We start from the raw sequence: 21,882 nt of genomic DNA, 5'->3' as shown, positions 1-21,882 counted from the left end.
ACCAAATAACAGAATTGAGGACAGGTAGGCTGACTATCTTTTTGAGAGATGCTTTAATTGTTCTGCTTCTAGATACACTAAGTTGCTGGCCACCTTCTTCTTCGCCGCACCCCTCCCCCCACCCCCCACCCCCGCCTTAATTTTTCTGAGAAGGGCAAAGCATCCTTGAAGACTTGCTATTTTCATAACCAGAGACTTTTATATTTATGGAAAACCTAAACACCAGAGAAAGCCCACAAAATAACAGTCATTTCAAACCAAAGACAATGCATTTTTTCTCATTTATTCAAATTCACTGCAGGAAGTAAACACTAAAAGATTAAAAAACAAAACAAAAAATTCACACTGCAGTATGTACAGTTTCATGACATCACATGAAGAAATTAAATTTCTAATAAAAATGACAAATTATATTACTAAGCAGATTGCATCAAAATTGGTTGTGTAAACCCCAGAATTCATATCATGAATGGTAATGTGCCTGTATTCCAGTATACTGGAACACTCTTGGTATAATGTTACATTTCCAATGGGATTAAAAAATTCATGAAAGTAGTTGTCTGAACTCTTTATGTTGAAAAGTGGTTGACTTGATTTTAAAAAGTTTTAAGACCCTTGGATTCAAAGCACATTCTTTCACAAAGCTTAAACCACAGAAGTCATGTCCGGAAATGGAATACTGTCCTGTTGGGACGGACATCTGATCTGACTTGTTAAGACATTTTGCCAAATGCACAGACGCACAGGGTCCCCCATGCACTTTTCATGCAGCAGGTAATCACAACTTAAATAAAGGGTTTATTCTATACATTTGTCCAGACTTGCAACTGTATACACACATGCACAATTTTTAAGCCTGTCTGATTATATTTACACTTATACATGGAATATACAGAAACCAAAGAGATTAAAAGGCTTTTCTGTTGCATTAGAACAATACAAAATATGTATTTTTCATTAAGGAAATCACTATTTACATCACCTTTAAAAACTGATTTTAACATCTTCATGTAACAAGTCAATATATATATATATACATATTATATATATATATATATATATATATATAAAATATATATTCTCACCAGTTTACTCTTCTGTAAGATGTACCAGAGAATAAACAGGTAATGCTACCTTACTGATGCCAATGAGAGCTGTAGTACCCTTTCACAAATGACTTCATTAAGAAGAAATTGTCTAGATATCTAAAATAGTCCTTGAAAACGTGTGTATGTGCATCCTTATATCTACATATGCATAAACAAAGTGGATATGGATGTATGCCCTTTCTCACCACTCTTCTTTAAAATCACCCTAAACTCAAATTGGGGACATTCTCCAGTACATCAGAACATCATTCTTGTGGTCATGTTTACCTACGTATTATATACCCTCATCCCTTTAACTGTTAATAATGATAACAAAACCAACCAACCAAAGAAACAAACAAAAATGTAGCAATGCTGGCCCTTGATGTCCTTTTCCTTGACCTAAATTTCACTCCTTTGTAAAAGCCTCTTTTCCCCTAATCAAAAGGGAATACCAACAATTTTTCTAACCTACCTCTAAGGCTCCAGACTTTTCATAATGGCAGGAAAAAAATGACTTGCTTAAAAGCTCATTTATATTGTCACAAGATTGTCACAGAGTAAATATGGGATGGAGTAGAATATATTCACTGGCCAGTGGAATTTCCATTTCAGAATAAGCATATGCCTTCATCTCTCCATGATGTAGCATAATATTCACTCTTGACTACTGTTTTATAATATATCCAGTACCTATTTACAAATCATTTTGAGAAAAAATAATCACTTAGGGTTTTGGATCATATTAGGAAATAACGCCCATTTTTAATATAAAAATCTTAGAAACAACTTCAAGTAGAACAACTTCAAATAGATATCCTTCTAATTAATAGTTGATTATGTAATGATTTTTTGATAGGTCAGTTGCAAACCTGGTTCACTTTTAAAAACAAAAATATCTAGTGAATGAATGGTGGACTGTAAAAACTGCACTTAAACATATGGATTCGTTTCAAGATCAAAACCCCATGTGGCTCAATAGTAAGTTCTTCCAAGATAACACCCGTGTTTACTTTTAATTACTATTTTAAAATAATAGATCCAATGGAGTGGTTGTGTACAACTCCTGTCACGCCATGCCTTTTCTACTTTTCTGTTAGTCAATCTGAGTTTAGTGCCATTCGTGGGTTTGAAGTAAGTATTTTCACCTTTGTCAGCAACGTTCTTAGGACAATGATTTTAATAGAAATTAAGGATGTATTCAGGAGAAGTGTCCAAACCATCCTGGAATCACCTGAGTTTGGTAAGTGGCCCTGTTATTCCATCCCTAAGGCTAATTAAGTAGATGTTACTCATTAGAACACATAAATAATCACAGATTTTCCTGAGATGTTGAGCCAGATATGAAAGTTGTCCCCTCCACCCAATTTTTTTTTGTCATAAAAAGTATTCTGAACCCGATTTCCAAAGACATAACGGTTATATATGAACTACAATATTGCAAATTTTGGGTTGATGTATAACTGTACTGGGGAAAATATAGGCATCAAATAGGGTTTTTTTTTTTTTTTTTTTGGTTTTTTGTTTTTTTTACAATCCTGTGTTCTGAGAAAAGTCATAAGCAATGGTTCTCAAACTTCAACATGCAGAAGAAACATCTGGGGAGTGTGTTAAGATGCAGATGGGAGATTCCCAGGTCCACTTAGCACAGATTGCTGTTCTGTAGATCTGAGATGCCGTCTAGGAATCTGCATTTTAAAACAAGTGCTCCAGATGATTCGAATGCAGGTGGTCTGAGTCCAGCTTTTAAGAAACCCTGGTCATAAGACTCACAGGTACCACAGAAATGGTGAGAAGTAAGTTTTACAAGAGATGGTGAAAATTGTCCAAAGAAAAGCCATTTTGCTTCTGTTAAAAACAACTTCTTAAATATTCAACTATTCAGGAAACCACCTGAAGATAAATGTTAACTTCCTAATTCTGTAAAAGGAGGAATATTAATTTAGTAAAGTAGTTAAAATACAAAAATGGAAATCTGCCTTTTTTTTTTGTTTTTAAGGATCTATCAAACTTCCATCAGTTGTAATCAATTTTTACTAAGTAGTACAAGGTTTAAAGAATTAGGTATTGAAAAGGACTGGGGTGGGGTAGACACATTGGGAACCACAAAACCCCTTCCAAGAGTTAAAAATAATTTTTTTTTAGCAAAAGTGAAAAATGTAAGCATATTTTTTCTATTTTATTTTTGAATCGGATAATGAGAAGTGAATTAGGTTTTTTTATTCAATAATTAACATTTAAAGAGTTATTTAACAATTTGGACTTAAAAACACATGTGTTATGTAGACTGACTTCTGCAAAGCAAAATAAAGTACCCTAATAAAGGCAGTAAAATGCATTAATCCACTATGGATGGAGATTTACATTTTCATTTATGCCTATTATTTGTGATTATAAAAGAATTTCATTCATAGGCTACTCACAGTTGTTGTCTGATGCATACAGAGTGTTAAACAACCAATTGCTAGTTCAGTAGTTTCCTCATGGCATCTAACGTAAAGCAAAAAGTAGTATGCATATTTAAACATCACCAGTAACCAATACTTTTCAAAATGAAAAAAGTTTCAATTATACCATGCTTTTCTCAAATCATGCTCTTATTTATACAGATCTCAAGTTCACACTAATTAGTTTTAAAAAGATCCAAAGCTGGATGGCAGGTACATTTTATTCTGATTCTTTTTTTATTGTTAGCACGTTTCCCAGAAGTCCATAAACTTCTCCATTTGCGCTGTGTGGGCGAGAGGCATTACTTCCCATATGGCTATTGTAAGGGCTTCTGAGATTAAAGAAAGAAGCTTTAGTTTCTGCAGCAGGAAGTAACTCTTCTTTGATTGTAACCTGTGAGACGCTTTCAGCAGATGAGGGCTCCCTCCAAATGTCCTTGTCCTGTGTTTCTCGACTGGTAACAGAACTGCCTCCCTTCTGAAGCATGTAATACAGTATTGGGTTAGTTTTGGTCAGTCTGGGACAGTCTTTTTCATACTCATTCTTATCTGCATCTGTGATAACCCACTTAATGGGTCCCTTCTCACTGGTCATGGAACACCCATTCGAAAGCCCAGATTCTGGTCTAGACCCTGCACAGCCCATGTGCTCGGGAAAAGAAGGGCTCATGGGAGTTTTTACTCCCCCTGGGTATGGAAATGTCCTGCTATCCATGCAACTGCTCGGCTGAGGGGAGCTGTACATCAGTCCATTTAAAGAAGAAATGCTGAATTCAGGCTTGCTGTTGGTCACAGTATTTTTGTGTCCTTTCTTTTTACTCTCGACAACAGAGTTACTCCTGGGCTGGGACAAATCTCTTACACAGTTTTCTGAGAGAAGCAGCTGTTTCAGAACATTGAAGCTTTTGCTCTCTCTGGCCCAACTCCTATGTTCACCATCGCTGGCTGAACCATGGCTGGCAGGATATTTAAATTCAAGATCACTTTTGTTAAATTTCAGCTCTTGCTGGTTAAGCAAGGACCCATACAACACTTCTGAAGCACTGTGACTGTTTGCAGCATCGACTATATTATTTTTCATCTTTTTAAACGGATTTTCTAAAGGCTCCGTGTAAAGCTTCCTTTTCTTAGGAACCATGCAAAGATTCTTTGATTCTAGAAGTGTCAGTTCACTATTTCTGTGACTATTGTCCAGATCATCTGCCAGGTAACTCTCTTGGTTCTGTCTTAGCAATCGACTTAACAGACCATTCTTTGAGAAAGAAAAATCCTGAGGTGAAACGGGCTCCGATTTAAAGTCCTCGGGCACTGGTAAGGCAGCTGTGCTTCTCTGCACGGGAGGAGCCATACCTAAGAACGGGGCACCCTTGGCGTCGTGGCTCAAGTGCACATTTGTGTTATGAATATGTAAGTCATCGCAAGGCTCAGATTTTATTTTTACCATCAGTATTTGTTCATTTAAAGCTCTATCTGTGTGTTCCTGAGTGCTTTCATCTCTTAAAGGAATTTTCTCTTTCTTTTCACTCTTCCCTTTGTTGGGGTTTCCCAGGAGCAACTGGAGGACAGTGCGCCTTTCAAGCAGATTTTCTATTTCAGAACCAGAAAGTCCTGATTCGGGACCTGTTGCTGGACTGCTAAATGCCTTATTTTCTTCAACTGCATTTGTTTTATTTGAGAGCAGAGGACTATTTAATCTGTCAACCATGCCTACAGGTTTATCTGTGTTTACACTTAGCAGCTGCTTACTAGGTCTCTGCTCGTCTCCTGCTGCGGAAGACTGCATTCCACACTGAGCTAAATTTTGTAACAGTTTACTGGCACTGAAAGTTGCAGAGTTTTGTGCACCTTCATTTTGGACTGGTTTCTCTCCTTGCGATTCTTTGCTTTTCGTAAGGTCCATCAAGTGGTTAGATGCAGTATTTGCTGGCTTTTCAGGTTGAGAGCTGCAGGCATATGGTGGGGAGTTCCATTTGATGACCAGAGAGTGTTGGGAAAGGTTGATGGGAGACTCTGCTTTTGAGGATCCCAGTAATGGAGGAGTGCTCACTGGGGTAGTCCTGTTTGTACTGGGGCTTTCTATTACAGAAGTCCTCGTGTAATTCTGTGAACCGAACTTCGTCACATCACTGTGTACTTCCTGAGGACTGCTGTTTCTTTCGACGCTTTCTTCATTCTTATGGCCAAGGAGCAATTGAAGAAGTGTTACTTTCTGGTGCGAATTTAGCTTGGAATTCTTTGAGGTATCTTGATCTTCTTTGAGATCGACACTGGGGACTTTGGGATCCCAAGTGTTTAGCAAGGACTGAGTTAAATTATCTAGAGAAACAGGCTGGTCGGGTTCTGGTTTCTCAATTCGATGTTTGCAGGACAAGTCTATGGGAACACAGTTGGAATAAGAACTTTCATCGCCACTGCTATCATCTGTAAAACTAGGATTGTTATCTGAGTACTCATCAATGGTTGTAGGTGTACTGCTATCCTCAAAAATGCTTCCTCTCTCACTATGATTATGTCCGTTCATTGGCTTTGGTATGGTCTGGCTTTTAAGAAGATGTAAAAGCAAACTATTACTAGCAGCTTGTTTTATACTGTTTCTTTCCAGTGAGTTCTTATAGCCTGCATTTTTGGGGGAAGAGGGAACACCCACTGGATTCTGAAACGTGGCATTCTTGCTAGCCATTAGTTTGCTTGATGATGTTCTTGCCTGACCATTGAGATGGCTTGACATTCCTTTTGAGAGCTGGAAACTGCCAACATCCTTCTGGCCATTTTCCTGCAATCTGGCCATCGCAGCAAGTCTCTCACTCGCCGCCTGACTGGCGTTTTGTGTTTTTAAAGCATGTTCTCGAGAATACTGCTGCAAATGGGCTTCACTCGAAAGGAGTAATGCTAACTGGCTGCAAGCAACACTAGGTTTGGGGGAAGTGGCAGGACTAGCCCTTTTTTCCACCATGCTTGCAACCGCCTGCAATCTTGCAGCACACGACAAGGGTTCGCTCATGACCTTTGTCCCACTTTGTCCAACACGATGCGGTGACTCTGGGAACCGATCTCTGATGAGGTTCTTAGTTACGTCAGGAAGACTGGTATCAGGCTTTTGATCTTTAGCTTTACTTTTCTTCAACAAAGTTTTTAAGTGACTTGACGCAACACCGTAGCACCTTAAATCTTTTTCCACTTTTAAGGAGTCATGACTGAGGGCATATCCTTGCTCCTTGAGGCTCTGCCTAATTTGTTGCGACAGAGCAACGGTCTGCAGCCTAGAGCTGAATGACTGAAGCAAAGAGGCCAGTAATGTGCTATCTTGTTTGCCTTTAGGCACATTGTCAACCATGCCAGCTAGCAAAGCTTCCTTCTTTACGTTTAAATTTACGATGGAATCAGACAGCCTCTTCCGCTTCGCTGCGTTCCAGTCCTCAGAAGACTGCAAGAGCCTGGCTTTTTTGAGATGCAACATGCCAGATCCCTGATGTGAATGTGTATTGAGAACGGGCCCATTACTTTGACAGGTGGGAAATGCACTGCCAGAAATGTTAAAGTTCTGATCATCTTCATTATGCCCAGCAGACTTTTTGTCAACGGCAGTCCCTGATCCCTCTGCTGCCTGATGCATTAGTAATCCTTCTAGGTAAGTTAAAACAATAGAATCCTGGTGCACATCAGAGCCAAGCTCTTCTCCATGAGTCATGTTCAATAGAAGTGTTCACAAGGGCTTGGTTTCTAGTCACGCTGAAGAATGGTTTTCTGTGGGGGAGTGAGATGTAACTTTAATAAGTGGGCGTCAGTTTATCACCTTCCATGGTAATTAGACAGAGATGCACTGTTTCACTCCAACCAGGATTTCTTTTGGCAATGACAAGAAAAAAAGCAGGCAAACTCCAAAGCAGTAGGACCACAGAGCAGATCAACTCCTAAGCAAGAAGAAGCAGAAGAATTCCTTAATACGTAGGTCTACAGAAGCAAGCAGACAGACTCCTTAGTGAATGCACTGCTCCTTCTTCATCTTGCTTCCAATTAAATGCAAATATCAGTGCTCTAAAAAATAAATAAATACATAAAAAAGTTAGGAAGGGACAGAGCTAGAATTATGCTATGATACCTATAAGCAAAACAATCAAATATGTGTAAGTTTCTGCATATATGTATGTGTGTACATAAACATAATACACATACATATGTATGAGTTACAGTCACTTCTTTAGTAATATATTTTGCCATTCCTATTAGATCGGAAATCTCCACTGGAAAGCCTATAAATTAATCCATATTGTTAAAATGATCAGATCATTTAGAGAAAGCACTTAGGTGTTACAGGACTGTCTTCCGAAGAGCACAAAGTTTCTGAATTTTCATGAGCACTTTTCTGCAAAGTAATATGAAGCTAAGTCTCTTTTATAGTAAGGGAGCCAGAATTTGCTCTCTGACGTGCCTGGGAGCTTATGAAGGAACAAAAGCAGCAGTCCAGGAGAAAACAAGAAAAGAGACAAACATGACATGAACCCCTCTGATAAGCTGGATGTGGAGGTGAGGACTGAAAAGAGATGCACTTCTGACATCATCCTTGAAACATCACACATTCCACAAGTGATCTGTAGATCTTCTGTTTTCAAAGAAATGGAAGCACTAACAAATACAAGTATTTTGTGGGCCTATGCAAACTATGACAGTCTTAGTCATATTCATAAACATTTAAGTGTAATCACAAACTTATTCACCCGTAATTTTTACCATGACTTATTAAAAACAGAAGAGATGGATTCTCTAGATGCTCATCAAGTGTATCCGAGGTTTAATGTTTGTTTTGAAATCTTTACTCGTTTGCTTTATGTAGAAATTTTAATGTGAGGTCCATTCTGAGCACAGGCAGAACATAGGTTGTGGGTGAACCTGTAACTCCCAAGTTCCTAGGATGTTCCTAATATAAAGTACTTTTCTCCCCACGCATGCTATCTCTTTTTGTGTGGCTTTGCTATTACTGAGTATAAATAAATTAAAATACTGTATGTGATTTGACACAATTTTGTAAGATTTTAAAATAAAAATCATTAATTTAGAAAAACGTGTTAAGGTACTTGTACCTACTTTTAGTTTAGAAAATGTGGTTACTCTAAGATGTATAACTATGTGTATACAATAGGCTATCACAGCATCCTGTTGAAAAATGGGCAGGAAATGAATTTAGAATAGATTTGAAGGGAAGATAATTGACTTCTTCCAGAAAATTCTAAGTCAACGTGGTTGTTTTTCATTAATTTCTTTGGAAAGAAATTCTACAAATAGCACCATTACATGAAACGGTGAGGAAAGAACTTCTTAGAGAAACCTGCTTTTTAATAAGATGACTCTGTAAATGAAAGATTGTATTTCCTATGACACTGCTTCAGGCGGCACTCAGCCACAACACCTACCATCATTCTAGCAAAAAATGAAATGCTGAAGAAATTAGGAACTCTGAGACTACTTGAGGCCTGAATTCACTCAGACTCTGCTATTAAAAACTCTTCAGGGAATCCAGTGAGCCAAATATCTTCAGAAAACTTCCTTTTCTTTCCTTTCAATAACTGAAGCAGGAGAAATCGTTACATTTTATTAATATTTAAGTCAATTTATAAATAACAAAGCAAGAACGAAGAGATAATAAAAAACAAATCCATTATAATTTTAAATAAGAATTTACACATAGCCAACCCATTCTTAATTCCGTATCTTCCTGGTTTTGAAAGACAACATATCCATATGGGCAACTGACAGCTTGTTAACTGTCATGCATGAACTTGGAAATATCTTGTAAACATCAATTCCAGATTGCAAATACATGTCTAAGAGGCGGGCGTTATCACTTCTGGGTCTGCTCTCTGTACCTGTATAAATCAAAATGTGTTACTTTGGAAAACTTCGGTAGCTCATAATTATGCTGAAGAGAGGACAGACATCTTCCTTGTTCCATAAACTGCAAAATATGTATTTTATTTTTAGATTTTCTAATGCCAATTACAACGATTAATCAATGGATTACCTCATTTCCACGTCATCTATTTTCTTCTAATCTCTTTTCTTACATACCAGCCTTCAATAACTGTCCACTTATGAACCATTTCAAATAAATTTTGGTGTGCCAACATGATAAGAGAAGAAAGAGTACTGCCATGCATCCTTTGAGCAAAACAGGGCAGTTGAGGTTCTTGTCACGAAATACTGAGTGATGAAGTCCTTCTTATTGAATAGCTGAGTAGACGGAAGTAGCCTATTTCCTTTTTGTCTTTAGAAATATACTGCTATGGGAACAATGTGAGGTGACAGATGTATTAACTAACTTTACTATGATAATCATTTTGCAATATATGTGCATATCAAATCATCATGTTGTACACCTTAAACCTTCACAATGTTACATGTCAATTATGTTTCAATAAACCTGGGAAAATGAGAACCATACTGTTGAACTATACTGTTCACTCATCAATTCTTGAGTCTGAGAAAATTCATTTAGGATTTTGTCCTCTGAAGACAACAGTCCGTGATGTTGCCTGTGCACTCAATGTCACCATCATCATTCATGTCTAGAGTACAACTATCATTCTCTTTGCAGCCATCCTCTGATTCATCTAATTGAAGCATCTTCCTATGCCAACTTTCTTCTCTTTCACATTATAGATGGGAAGGAAAAATACTGAATTCTCTATTGTGTTTCCTAAAAACTTAAAACAGAAGAAGAAGACTACAAAGACAGTGTCTCCAGACTTTTCTTCTGAAACATTCATGAGAAATGATACAGAATTAATGGGCTATGCAATAAGGAAACTGAAGATGATACAGGGATGACTTATTTCATTATTGCATCATCCTTCTAGGCACTTCTATTATTTTCCCTTGGCTTATTATTTAGTCTTTATTTGGCACAACTGGAAATAATGAATCAATTCTCAAGATCAGAAAATGGAAAAATATACATAGATATAGGAAAATTAAGATCACTAAAGTTCCAATAATGTATCTTTGATTTATAAAAGGTTCTATTAGACATATATAGTAATAGCAATATAACACTGTTCTTTCCTATTAAAAATACATTCATTAAAACTTTAAGAACAAATAAAAGTCATATAATCCTTGCTACTACTTAGAAATATTAAAAAAAAAAAAAAAAAAAAAAGGCTTCAAAATCTAAAACCAGATTTGTGGTGCCTGGGTGGCTCAGTGGGTTAAGCATCTGACTCTTGGTTTCAGCTCAGGTAATAATCTCATGGTTTGTGGGTTCGAGTCCCATGATAGGCTCTGCGCTGACACCGTGGAGCCTGCTGATTCTATCTCCCTCTCTCTCTCTCTGCCCCTCCCTGCTTGCTATTTCTTTCTCTCAAAAAAATAAATAAAACATTAAAAAAAAAACAACTAAAAAACTAACATTACATGTTTCAAAGAATGCTGCCTGAGAGTATATCAAGGATTAATGTATTTCATGGCAATTTAATAAAATTCATGTAAAACTACTTCACAATGTTAAAATTATAAACTGAATCTTCCTTTTATTAATTTAAAATTGTTTGTAAGAATAAAAACCTTTTAAATTTCATAAAATTGACTTTTCACTGCTCTAACTAGCCTACAGTTAAAAAAAATTGCTAGATTTAAAAAAACAATAAAATCAAACTAAACTGTGAAAGAATTCCATGGAATCTTGACCATATGCACAGATTTGGAGAAAGATCCAAGCTTCAACACACAGACTAGTTTATTTAAATATCTAGTAAAATGCTTGAATTCAGAGAGTATTTTTTAAAAGCTACATTTTTAAGTACCTGAAAAATATGAAATTATGTTGAAGTCTAACTTTTTTTATTTAGAGTTTTAATCAATAAGATAGTTGTAAATAATTTGCACATTAACCATTCCCAAATGGGTATCATATTGATCTTTGAGGAAGTTAAACTAATTTCATTGAAATGTGTTTTGTACTTTCTATTTGGAAATGGCTTATTAAGCAAAGGGAAAATCTGAATTTTTAACCACTTTTGAAAATGGCAAAATAAAATTTTATTTGGATAAATGAAGGATGAATCTAATAGAATTCTTATATGTGGGACTACTTTTGGTTGACAACACATAAATAATGAGAAAGGTCTTCCTCCAGCTGTTTTTAAGGAAAGGATACAGTATCTTACTTGTCATTAAACTCTCCATTAAAAACACATTTCAATGACTAAACATCCATGAAGTTACTTTGTATGGTGGTTAAATTATGTCTAGTGAACACTTCATGACTTCCAATTGTTTCTGTGAAATCTCTTCTAATTTATTTTGCATTAGCAAGTAATACCAGTTTGCTGAATTTAAAGGTATTTCTCCAATGCCACTTTAATAAGCATTTCAATTTTTGGCTCTGGTTCCTCAAAATGTAAAATTAACTGAAAGTCTACTTATCCGTGACATTCAAGAATAACTCCTATTGGATAACGTTACCAAAATTCCACTGTAGATTATTTTAGGGATGCTTTTTATACAAAAGGCTAAGAAAAATATTAAGATGTTTCACTAAGGATTAGAAGAAAAATATCGAAGTTTTAAGAAGATTCCAAAGTCCTAATTATTGAACCTTTTATTAATACAAACTGAGGTAAATAATTCAGAAAATTCTTGGTGTTCTCTAAGGTGAGTCCTTGAAAAAAAGTTTTAAAAGTTGAAAGGAAACAAAATCCAAGAAAAATTTATCAGGAGGATGTAACACCAAACATTTTATCCAAATGTGTAAGATTAGGCTTTCCAAACCAGTGGCCTATGAAAAGTTCTAATACATAGCACTCAACACTTACTTTCACAGAACAAGAAAGAAAAAGTAACATTTCAGATAAGGGTTCTGGAGCTTCTTTAAAAAGTCAAGATTACAGTGAATCCCCTATTATAAACTGAAAGTTATTTTTTAACCAAGTCAACAAAACTGTAACTGAAAAAGGAAATACTACCAATACCGATACCACAGAAATGAAAATGATCATAAGAGGTTACTATGAACAACTATACTCCCAACAAACTTGACAACCTATAAGAAATGGAAATATTCCTAGAAACATACAACTTCCAAAGACTGAATCAGGAAAAAAATAGAAAATCTGAATAGACCAATTACTAGTACGGCAATCAAATTAGTGCTAAAATATCTCCCAATGAAGAAAAGCCCAGGACCAGAATTTCACGGAACATTTGAAAAATTAACACCAATCCTTATCAAACCCTTCCAAAAAGTCAAAGATGAGGGAACACTGCCAAACTCATTTTATGAGGTCAGCATTACCCTGATACCAAAACCAGAAAAAGGTCACTACCAGACAAACAAACAAAAAAAGACTACAATGATGAATTATATATGATGAGTATAGATACAAAAATTTTCAGTAAGATACTAGTAAACCAAATTCGGCAGCATATTAAAAGAATCATTCACCATGATCAAATGGGACTAATCCCAGAGATGCATGGGTGGTTCAACACCAGCAAATCAATCAATGTGATACATCACATTAATGGAATGAAATTATCATGACCATCTCACTGGATGCAGAAAAAGCATTTGACAAAATTCAACATCTACTCATTAAAAATAGGCATAGAAGAAACATCTCAACATAGTAAAGGCCATTATATGACAAACCCACAGCTAACAGCACACTCAATGGTGAAAAGTTAAAAGTTTTTGCTTTGAGATCAGGAGCAAGGCAAGGATGTCCAATCTCACCACTCCTATTAAAATGGTATTAGTCCTAGGTAGAGCAATTAGGCAAGAAAAAGAAATAAAAGGTGTCAGAATTAGAAAGGAAGAAGTAAAAACTTTCTCTATTTATAATGATTTTATACATAGAAAACCCTAAAGATTCAACCAAGCAAAAAACTGTTAGATGTAATCAATAAGTTCAGTAAAAATTGCAAGATACAAAATTAACCGACAAAAATCAGCAGCATTTCTATACACTAGCAATGAATTTTCTGAAAAAGAAATCGATCCTATTTATAATAGCGTCACAAACAAAATAGTTAGAAATAAATTTAACTAAGGAAGTGAATGATCTCTCCTCTGAAAACTGCAAGACACTCATGAAAGAAAAGGAAGAAGACACAAATAAATGGAAAGGTATCCTGTGTTCACGGACTGGAACAATTAATACTGCTAAAATGTCAACGCTACCAAAAGCCGTCAACTTAATGCCATTCCTATCAAGATTCCAATGGAATTTTTTCATAGAAGAATGAAAAACACTCTTAAAATTTATATGAAACCACAAAAGATACCAAATAGTAAAATATACATACATATATATATATATATATATATATATATATACACACACACACATATATACACACACACACATATATATATATCTCCTAGGAAAGTAGAATAAAGCAGGAGGCATCACACTTTTTGATTTCAACCTATACTATAAAGCTACACTCATCAAAATAGCTTGTATTAGCATAAAAACAAACAGGCCAATGGGACAGAAGAAAGAACCCCAAAATAAACTGAAGCATATACGATCAACTAATATTTTGACAACGGAGCCAAAAATACTGAATGGAGAAAAGACAGCCTTTTCAATTAATGGTATGGGGATAATTGGATAACATGTAAAAGAATAAACTGGACTCATATATTTTACTACTCCCCAAAATTAACTCAAAATGTATTAGACTTAAATATATGATCTGAAATCATGAAATTCCTCGAAGAAAACATAGGAATAAAGCTCCCTGATGTGGGTCTTGGTAATGAGTTTTGGGATACAACACCTAGCAATAAAATAAAGCACAAATAATAAAATAAAAAATAAGTATACTACATCAAACTAAAAAGCTTCTGCGCAGCAAAATAAATCATTGACAGAGTGAAAAGACAACTGATGGAATGGGAAAAGATATTTACAAGCCATATATCTGATAAGGGTTAATAACCAAAAAATATAAAGAACTCATACAACTTAATAGCAAAAACGGCAAATAAATCATTTTTAAAAAGGGCAAAGGACCTGAAGTGACATTTCTCCACAGAAGATATACAGAGAGCCAACAGGTATGTGAAAATATGCTCAGTATCAGTAGTCATTAGGGAAATGCAAATTAAAATTACAATGGGCTATCACCTCATGCCTGTTAGAATGACCACCATCAAAGGACAAGACATAGCAAATGCTAATGTGGATGCAGAGAAAAAAAGTCCTTGTGCACTTTTGGTGGGATTTAAACTGGTACAGCCACTATGGAAAACAGTATGGAGGATCCTCAAAAATTAAAAATAGACCAATCATACGATTTGGCAATTGTACTGCTGAGAATATATCCAAAGCCAATGAAAATACTAATTTGAAAATATATCTGCATCCCCTTATTCCTAGCAGTATTATTAACAAAAGCCAAGACATGGAAATAAGCTAAGTGTCCATGGATGGATGAATGAACAAAGTAGCTGTGAAATACACACACACACACACACACACACACACACACACACACACACACACATGACGGCATATCATTCAGCCATTAAAAAACAAGGAAATCTTACCATTTGTGACAACATAGATGGCCTTTGAGGCATTATGTGCCTCATATGTGCCTAAGTGAAATAATAAGTCAGACAGAGAAAGGCAGATACCATATACGGTATCACTTATATGGAAAATCCAAAACAAAAACAAAACAAAACAGCAAACTCAAAGAGATCACACTTACTGCTTATCATTACCAGAGGCAGAGAGTTGCGGGGAGGGGAGATGGGAGGAAGGTGGTCAAAAGATACAGACTTCCTGTTCTAAGATAAATAAGTCCTTGAGATGTAACACACAGCATGATGACTAGAGCTAGCACTGCTGTATGATATATAGGAAAGTTGTTAAGAGAGTAAATCCTAAGAGTTCTCATAATGAGTTTTTTTTCCTTTTTTTAAAAAATTGTATTTATATGAGAAGATGGAAGTCAGCTAAATGTATGGTAGTATTCATTTCACAATATGTGAAAATCAAGTCACTGTGCTGTAAAATTACAGTGACATATGTCAACTACTTCTCAAGCTGGAAAAACAAAAGAATTCTAAGTATTTGTAAACATTTGAAAAATGGAGTTATTGTGTCTAAAAAAATTATAAATATCATTTGCTATTCTTTTGATTATCATAACTATTGTTTTATTCCACTTTACAATTGTCTTACATATAGGGGCATCTGGGTGTCTCAGTCGGTTAAAGCGCCCAACTTCGGCTCAGGTCAGTATCTCACTTGCGTTGGTGAATTTGAGCACTGCGTCGGGCTCTGTACTGACCGCTCGGAGCCTGGAGCCTGCTTTGAGTTCTGTGTCTCCCTCTCTCTCTGCCCCTCCCTTGATCACACTCTGTCTCTCTCTCTCTCAAAAATAAACATTAAAAAAAATTAAAAAATAAATAAAACTGTGTTATATATAAATGGAAACTAGTTATTAAATTTAGATTTAGTTTCAGTAACTCAGTCTAAAAAACTGATCACCACCACAACAGAAGCAGAATACATGACAGAAAAGGGAAAAAAGAAAAGTTGGTTTTTGAAAAAAATTTAAGGGAAAAAAAACCACTTTCAATTGTTGTCATTTCAAGCAGGGAATAATAAGGACATGATAAGAAAGGACGACTGAAATTTATTAGAATGCATTTCTAATCTATTGAGAAAAAAGGAATAGATATTAATGTCCTTTGATATAATTTGAATTCTGAGACAGTAACTTTCTTTGTAGTATTATCTTTGTGCAAAGACAGATGTGTGGTTGTACAATTTGATGGGTGCCAAGAAAATAAACTTATCTGAAAACATTTTGCTCAACTGAGGGCCTCAACATTGTAGAACAGAAGAGCTTCTTGCCGTCTCCCAGGGGTTCTCAATTTAAATAGTAAATAGTCTTCAAAGGTTGGTAACAGAAGCCAGTGACACTGTGTGAGTAAAACAGCGGCCCAGATTGCTCTCCATTGCAACCTGAGGGACTTAACATATTTTTGCCCAAGGCCAAATTTGCTCCTAACTTCGAGGTCCATCAGCTTTAACTTGCTGTCAGCTGCTTCCATAGGAGTAAAATTGTGTCATTCACATTCTCTATTAAATGAGACTCACTAGGACATGCCAGTGTTTGCCTGACTCAAGTGTTCAATATAAAGACATGTGTATGTGAGGACCTCTTCAACCCTAAAACTTTATTTCTATGACTCCAAGTAATTTATCAAATTGTAGCTGATAACAAGGACAAGCATGTTAACCAGAAAGTTGATAATGCTATCATAAAGTTGTGGAAACAGTCCTGACCAATATGTGTCATAGTCTTTTCAGTGAATTCTGGGGGAAGGAAATGATTTTGTAATAGCTATACAACCTCCCCATCCAATCGCCCCAAATTATTTATCTTCATTACTTTCTTTAAGGGGGCCACAGAATTTCAAACAGATGTTTACTTCAAAGCTAAAAATGAGCTTGTATCCAAACTGGAGCTTTTGCTGATCTCACAATGACTACATACTGAATAAAATGCAATAATAAAGATTCAGGATCCTTGGTGGCAGATAAAAGCATATGAGAGAGAGGACAATTATTGTCCTGGTGACAGAAACAAATATCTCCTATAACTGATATAGCAAAAGAAAGAGCTTCATTGTTCTGAATTATGAGAAGGCTTATGTTTATGAAACAAATTCGATAAAAGCCACTATTTCACTCTACCTTTACAATTCATTAAAAAAATTAATCTTAAATCAAAATTAAGATTTGAAGCAAAAAAAAGGCCCACGAATCACAGGAGCTAGAGAAAGAGCTTAACTGCCAAACAATTTCTATTCCAAAAATGTAATATTTTCCTGGATACTATGTTGCATTTTCTTGAAAACACGGAAAACTAGAATATCATTAACAAAAATTAATTCTAACTACAACTGTTAAAAATCCAGAAGATAAACATTATATGATAAATACATAATTATTTATTTAGCATTAATATTAATGTCTCTCACTGCCTCCTACTATTCTTGAATAAAAAACAGCTTCTTTGAAGAAACACAAAACAATCACTAACAAATTATTTTGGTAGCACATAAAAGTGAAAAAAAAAGGGGGGTTTAAGTATAAAACAAACAGAGAGCATAGGTTCTCCTAACCTTTTTCAATAGCTGTTCAAAATAACTGGTTCTTTCTATCAGTTTTCAAAAGCATATTTTCCAAACTCTATCAAAATATAAAATATAATGGAAAATGGTGCTTTCTTCTGGAATTGAGTGTTTATAGTGTTTATAGTATAGTTTATAAACATACATACATACATACATACATAAACATACATACATACATATATACATACATACTGGGACATTCTTTGAGATTGGAGTATAAATTCTATTAAATTCAACTATGGTCTCCCCATCCCTAAAATAGATCTGACATACAGATACAAGCACAAGGTCAAGGTCACAGATCAGTAAGAAAGATTACCAACAGAACGGATATAACAGCTGGCAATTGATCAAAGCTCCTGGAGTTTTTAGTACACTTACCAGATAGTCTGCATTTACTCATAGGGTACACTCTGTTTTAAAAATATTTCCCATCTTTGAAGACAAGATCTTCATGTACCTTTTGTTATAAAGCATATTCTGCTAAAATGTTGCATTGATCACAGAACAAGAGAAGAAACTTGTGTATGTGTAATTCAGAATCATAAGTTTTTATGTGTGTGTATGTATATGTATGCTTTCATATTAATTTGCTACTACTGATCTTTGCAATGTGACAATTTGAAATTAATTTCAGTTGCAGGTTCCTGAATCATCCCATGTTCCCCCACACCTCCATGTCTTTGTACCAGCTGAAATGGAAATTAATTGCGTATTCCTCAATATCTTAGGCCACTTCCTCCCAAATACACAGATTTAATGGCTAAAAATTGGTTCAACCAGGAAAATTTTATAATATAACCATAGCTTTCCATGACAGTTTCTAAATTATACATAGAAGAAGAAAGTTTTGTCATCAACAACAGCAACAAAAGTGATTCTTAATGAAATTATATTATTGAACAGGGCAATTATCTAACAAAACCATGCTTTTGTTTTAGCTGTTCAAATAAGATATTGAATTGATTTTAAATTATATTTATGAACCAAAAATTATGTGATAAATGTTCTTACTGAAAGTGTTCTGGTGAAGAAATCATCATTTTTAAGGATACATCATGCTGTTGGGGTAAATTTATAATAGAAAAGCCTTCCTTGTTAAATCAAATATCACCTGCTACGGCTTTATATAATTTGCCAATCAAGATATATGTACATGCAAATGTTCTCAATGACCAGATTTTCATTTTGCAAATTATTTTGAGAATTAAATAGGTTTAAATGAAAGTACGAGAATTGTACTATATTAGGAAGACTGGGGTTTCTAGGTAACAAAGTAAAAAGAAAGAAATATGTATCAAATTAATACCACAAAAAGTGGACCATCCTTTACCAGGAGAAAAAAACTGTGGGTATAGAAAAATTACTAGTAGTGGACGCTAATTTGTATATCAAAAGTTGATCAGAAAATCTATTGACAATTTATTTTATTTTAAAACTAACAGAATTCCTTATAAAATACACTATTAAAGTCTATTTGCAGGAATCGCTTTTTAATCAATTCATCAGTTAATCAATTAACATTCTCCTTTGTGTGCTGCCTGGTAAAAGTGTTACTTTGCTTTGAATGGTCCATGAACTCTGACTTGATTTTCCAGAAATGGAAAACATCATGACATCATTCTTGCTTATACTGGTCCAGAATATAAAGCTTTCCAGATTGAAGGTTTTAGTCAGCTTGAGGCAGAGAAACATCACTACAGACACAATCCCTGGGAAGACAGACATAATGACGATATCTGTAAAGAGAAGAAGTCAATAAACCTGACAGGGTCCCACCCCAGGGGATTAATAAACAAAAACAAGAACATGTACAATGTACCTGGAGAATTTCTATGTCTTTAAATATTTAAAGGGTAACATCAAAATACGTTCTTCAACTAGGAAGATAATGCTACTGGCATACCATCCATCATTAGGCTATTCATTTTAAGTGGTTTCATTTTTATTGAAGAAATTGCCACCCATACTTTCCTCTGACCTCTCTTTTGCTCATCCGTACACGTAAACAAATGTTTGTAGGAATAATCTCAGTAACTATAGGCAGTAGCTGCCAATTTGAGCCCCAGCATTGCTGCTGTCCAAGTCTCTGGTGTGTTCAGTCCACGCAGCAGGGACAGCCTGCATGTGGCCCTTGCCAGGGCACCTGACAGTCAGACACAGACATAGACCCAGGTGGGGGTGGGGGTAGTAAGGATGCTTTAGCAGAGGCTCCTAAGAGCTGGCAAAGAAACAAGAAGAGCAGCAGTAACATAAGTCAGGGCTTTTCTGACCTCACTCACTGGACAGAAACATTTCAGAACAACTTTCACTTGAGCAATTAAGATCATTAAAAATAACCACTACTGTCTTCCATTAGCATTACTTAATAAAAAATAATTACACACTCTGGCTTTATGAGACCCTCAATCTATCATATACATCTTTTTTTTTTTTTTTTTGATAGAATAGCATTTATGTGGAACGGCATATATATACTATATCCATCACTTCTATGCTTAGTAGTTTGTTCAATTCTAACATCAATTACTGAAATCTTTATATAAATATTTCCTACTGTTTATATTTTGCTTTGTTGTTTTGGTCCTTATTGTGCTTTTGATGACAGCATTTCTATAAAATGAATAATTTGTTTTACATTTAAATTCTTGTCATTATACTTGAAAAAGACATAAGAGTGGGAGCAATAATGTACAAAAAGTAAAGAACATTCTGCTCAGTGCCCTTTCCCCAACACAGTCCCTATAATCATTATTTGGTGAAATATATCAGACTGAAAAATGCATCATCATATAATGCATTTCTCAATCATAAAATAAGCCCCAACTGCCTACAACCAAGCTAAAGGATTAAGGCATGTCTTTTATCCTGTAAGCCTCAGCTGAGGACTCACCCCTTCCTTGGACACCTTCCCTCACCTCCACAGGCTGACGATAGTTTTCATCTCAGGAGCTCCACAGTACTCAGTAGATCTTCCAATCATCTCATCATAATGTTGTATTTTGGTTTGTTTATGCCTGGCCCTCAAAGAGAGGGTAAGTTCCTGATAGGCAAGGACTATGTCTTCATCATCCTTACATCTCAGTACCCTGCAGAGGTAGCATTCCCAATGGAACATGCAAAAAAGTCAACCTCTTAGAGACTGAGTCTGTAAAATGAGGGGTAAGCTACCATAAATTCTAAGGTATCTTAAGACTTCACATGATATGATAAAGCTATTTATATTGTTTAGTTTCAAATTCAATTTATCTCTTTTTTGTGCCCCCCACCCTGAATATAAACTAACAAAAAATTCATAAAATTAAAGAGCAATAAAATATTTTTCTCTGTTTGGAAGACAGTGTGACTAGCATTCTGTTAGAAAAACACAACATTTAGGGGCGCCTGGGTGGCTCAGTTGGTTAAATGTCCGACTTCGGCTCAGGTCATGATCTTGCGGTTTGTGAGTTCGAGCCCCGCGTCGGGCTCTGTGCTGACAGCTTGGAGCCTGGAGCCTGGAGCCTGCTTCAGATTCTGTGTCTCCCTCTCTCTCTCTGCCCCTCCCCTGCTCACGCTCTGTCTCTGTCTCTCAATAATAAATAAATGTTAAAAAAAAATTTTTTAAAAAGACAAACACAACATTTAAACATTTTAGAGATACATATATATCTAGAAGATTTTAGTTTTCATAAGATCATTTTCAACATCTGTTGACATAAAAAAAAATGATCATAGTCATTGAATTTCCTTTAATTAGTGTCTTCCCAGTCAAGGTTTATAAGAACTAATATGCCCACAGACTATATCTAGAATGGATAAATGTTTCAGAATACTGGTATCATACAACTTATCATTTTTCTTTCTCAAACTACTCATCCTTTGGAAAACTGAATCAAATCTATTTAACATTAAAACATTACTTTGTTAAATTTTCATATGATGGGCACGTGTTAAGCAATGAAGTTAATACATTGAAAGATTTATTCCCCCAAACTAGACAAATCAAATTCATCCTAAAAAATAGTTATGGTAAAATGGGGAAAGAAAAGCTTTATGAAATAACTTTGTACTGTATCGACCACAATTGAGAAACTGTTTCCCTATACTCATTTTAAAAACCAATCACTGCAGCATATATCACCATATAGTAAAGAACTTGAACCCTTTAAATTATGTGATAAAGATTAAATCAAATTGGTGAAAACTA

The 21,882-nt window shown here is 35.2% G+C and overlaps 1 protein-coding gene across 2 annotated transcripts in view; it reads right to left on the bottom strand.

Moving 5' to 3' along the window:
• Nucleotides 1-262: 262 nt before the first annotated feature.
• The window catches only part of NRIP1 (nuclear receptor interacting protein 1), a 49,092-nt gene continuing 27,472 nt past the window's right edge, over nucleotides 263-21,882 (bottom strand). Inside the window, exon 2 of one of the 2 annotated variants that reach the window (XM_060640287.3) lies at nucleotides 263-7,570. In XM_060640287.3, the coding sequence (XP_060496270.1) occupies nucleotides 3,756-7,223 (3,468 nt within the window). In that variant the 5' untranslated portion in view covers nucleotides 7,224-7,570 and the 3' untranslated portion in view covers nucleotides 263-3,755. The remainder of the gene's footprint in view (nucleotides 7,571-21,882) is intronic. The other variant, XM_060640288.3, reaches the window with a different exon arrangement.

This window comes from Panthera onca, chromosome C2 (genome assembly GCF_046562875.1).
Source record: "Panthera onca isolate mPanOnc1 chromosome C2, mPanOnc1 haplotype 2, whole genome shotgun sequence".
Classification (NCBI taxonomy): domain Eukaryota; kingdom Metazoa; phylum Chordata; class Mammalia; order Carnivora; family Felidae; genus Panthera; species Panthera onca.
This window is presented reverse-complemented; position numbering and strand designations above follow the sequence as displayed.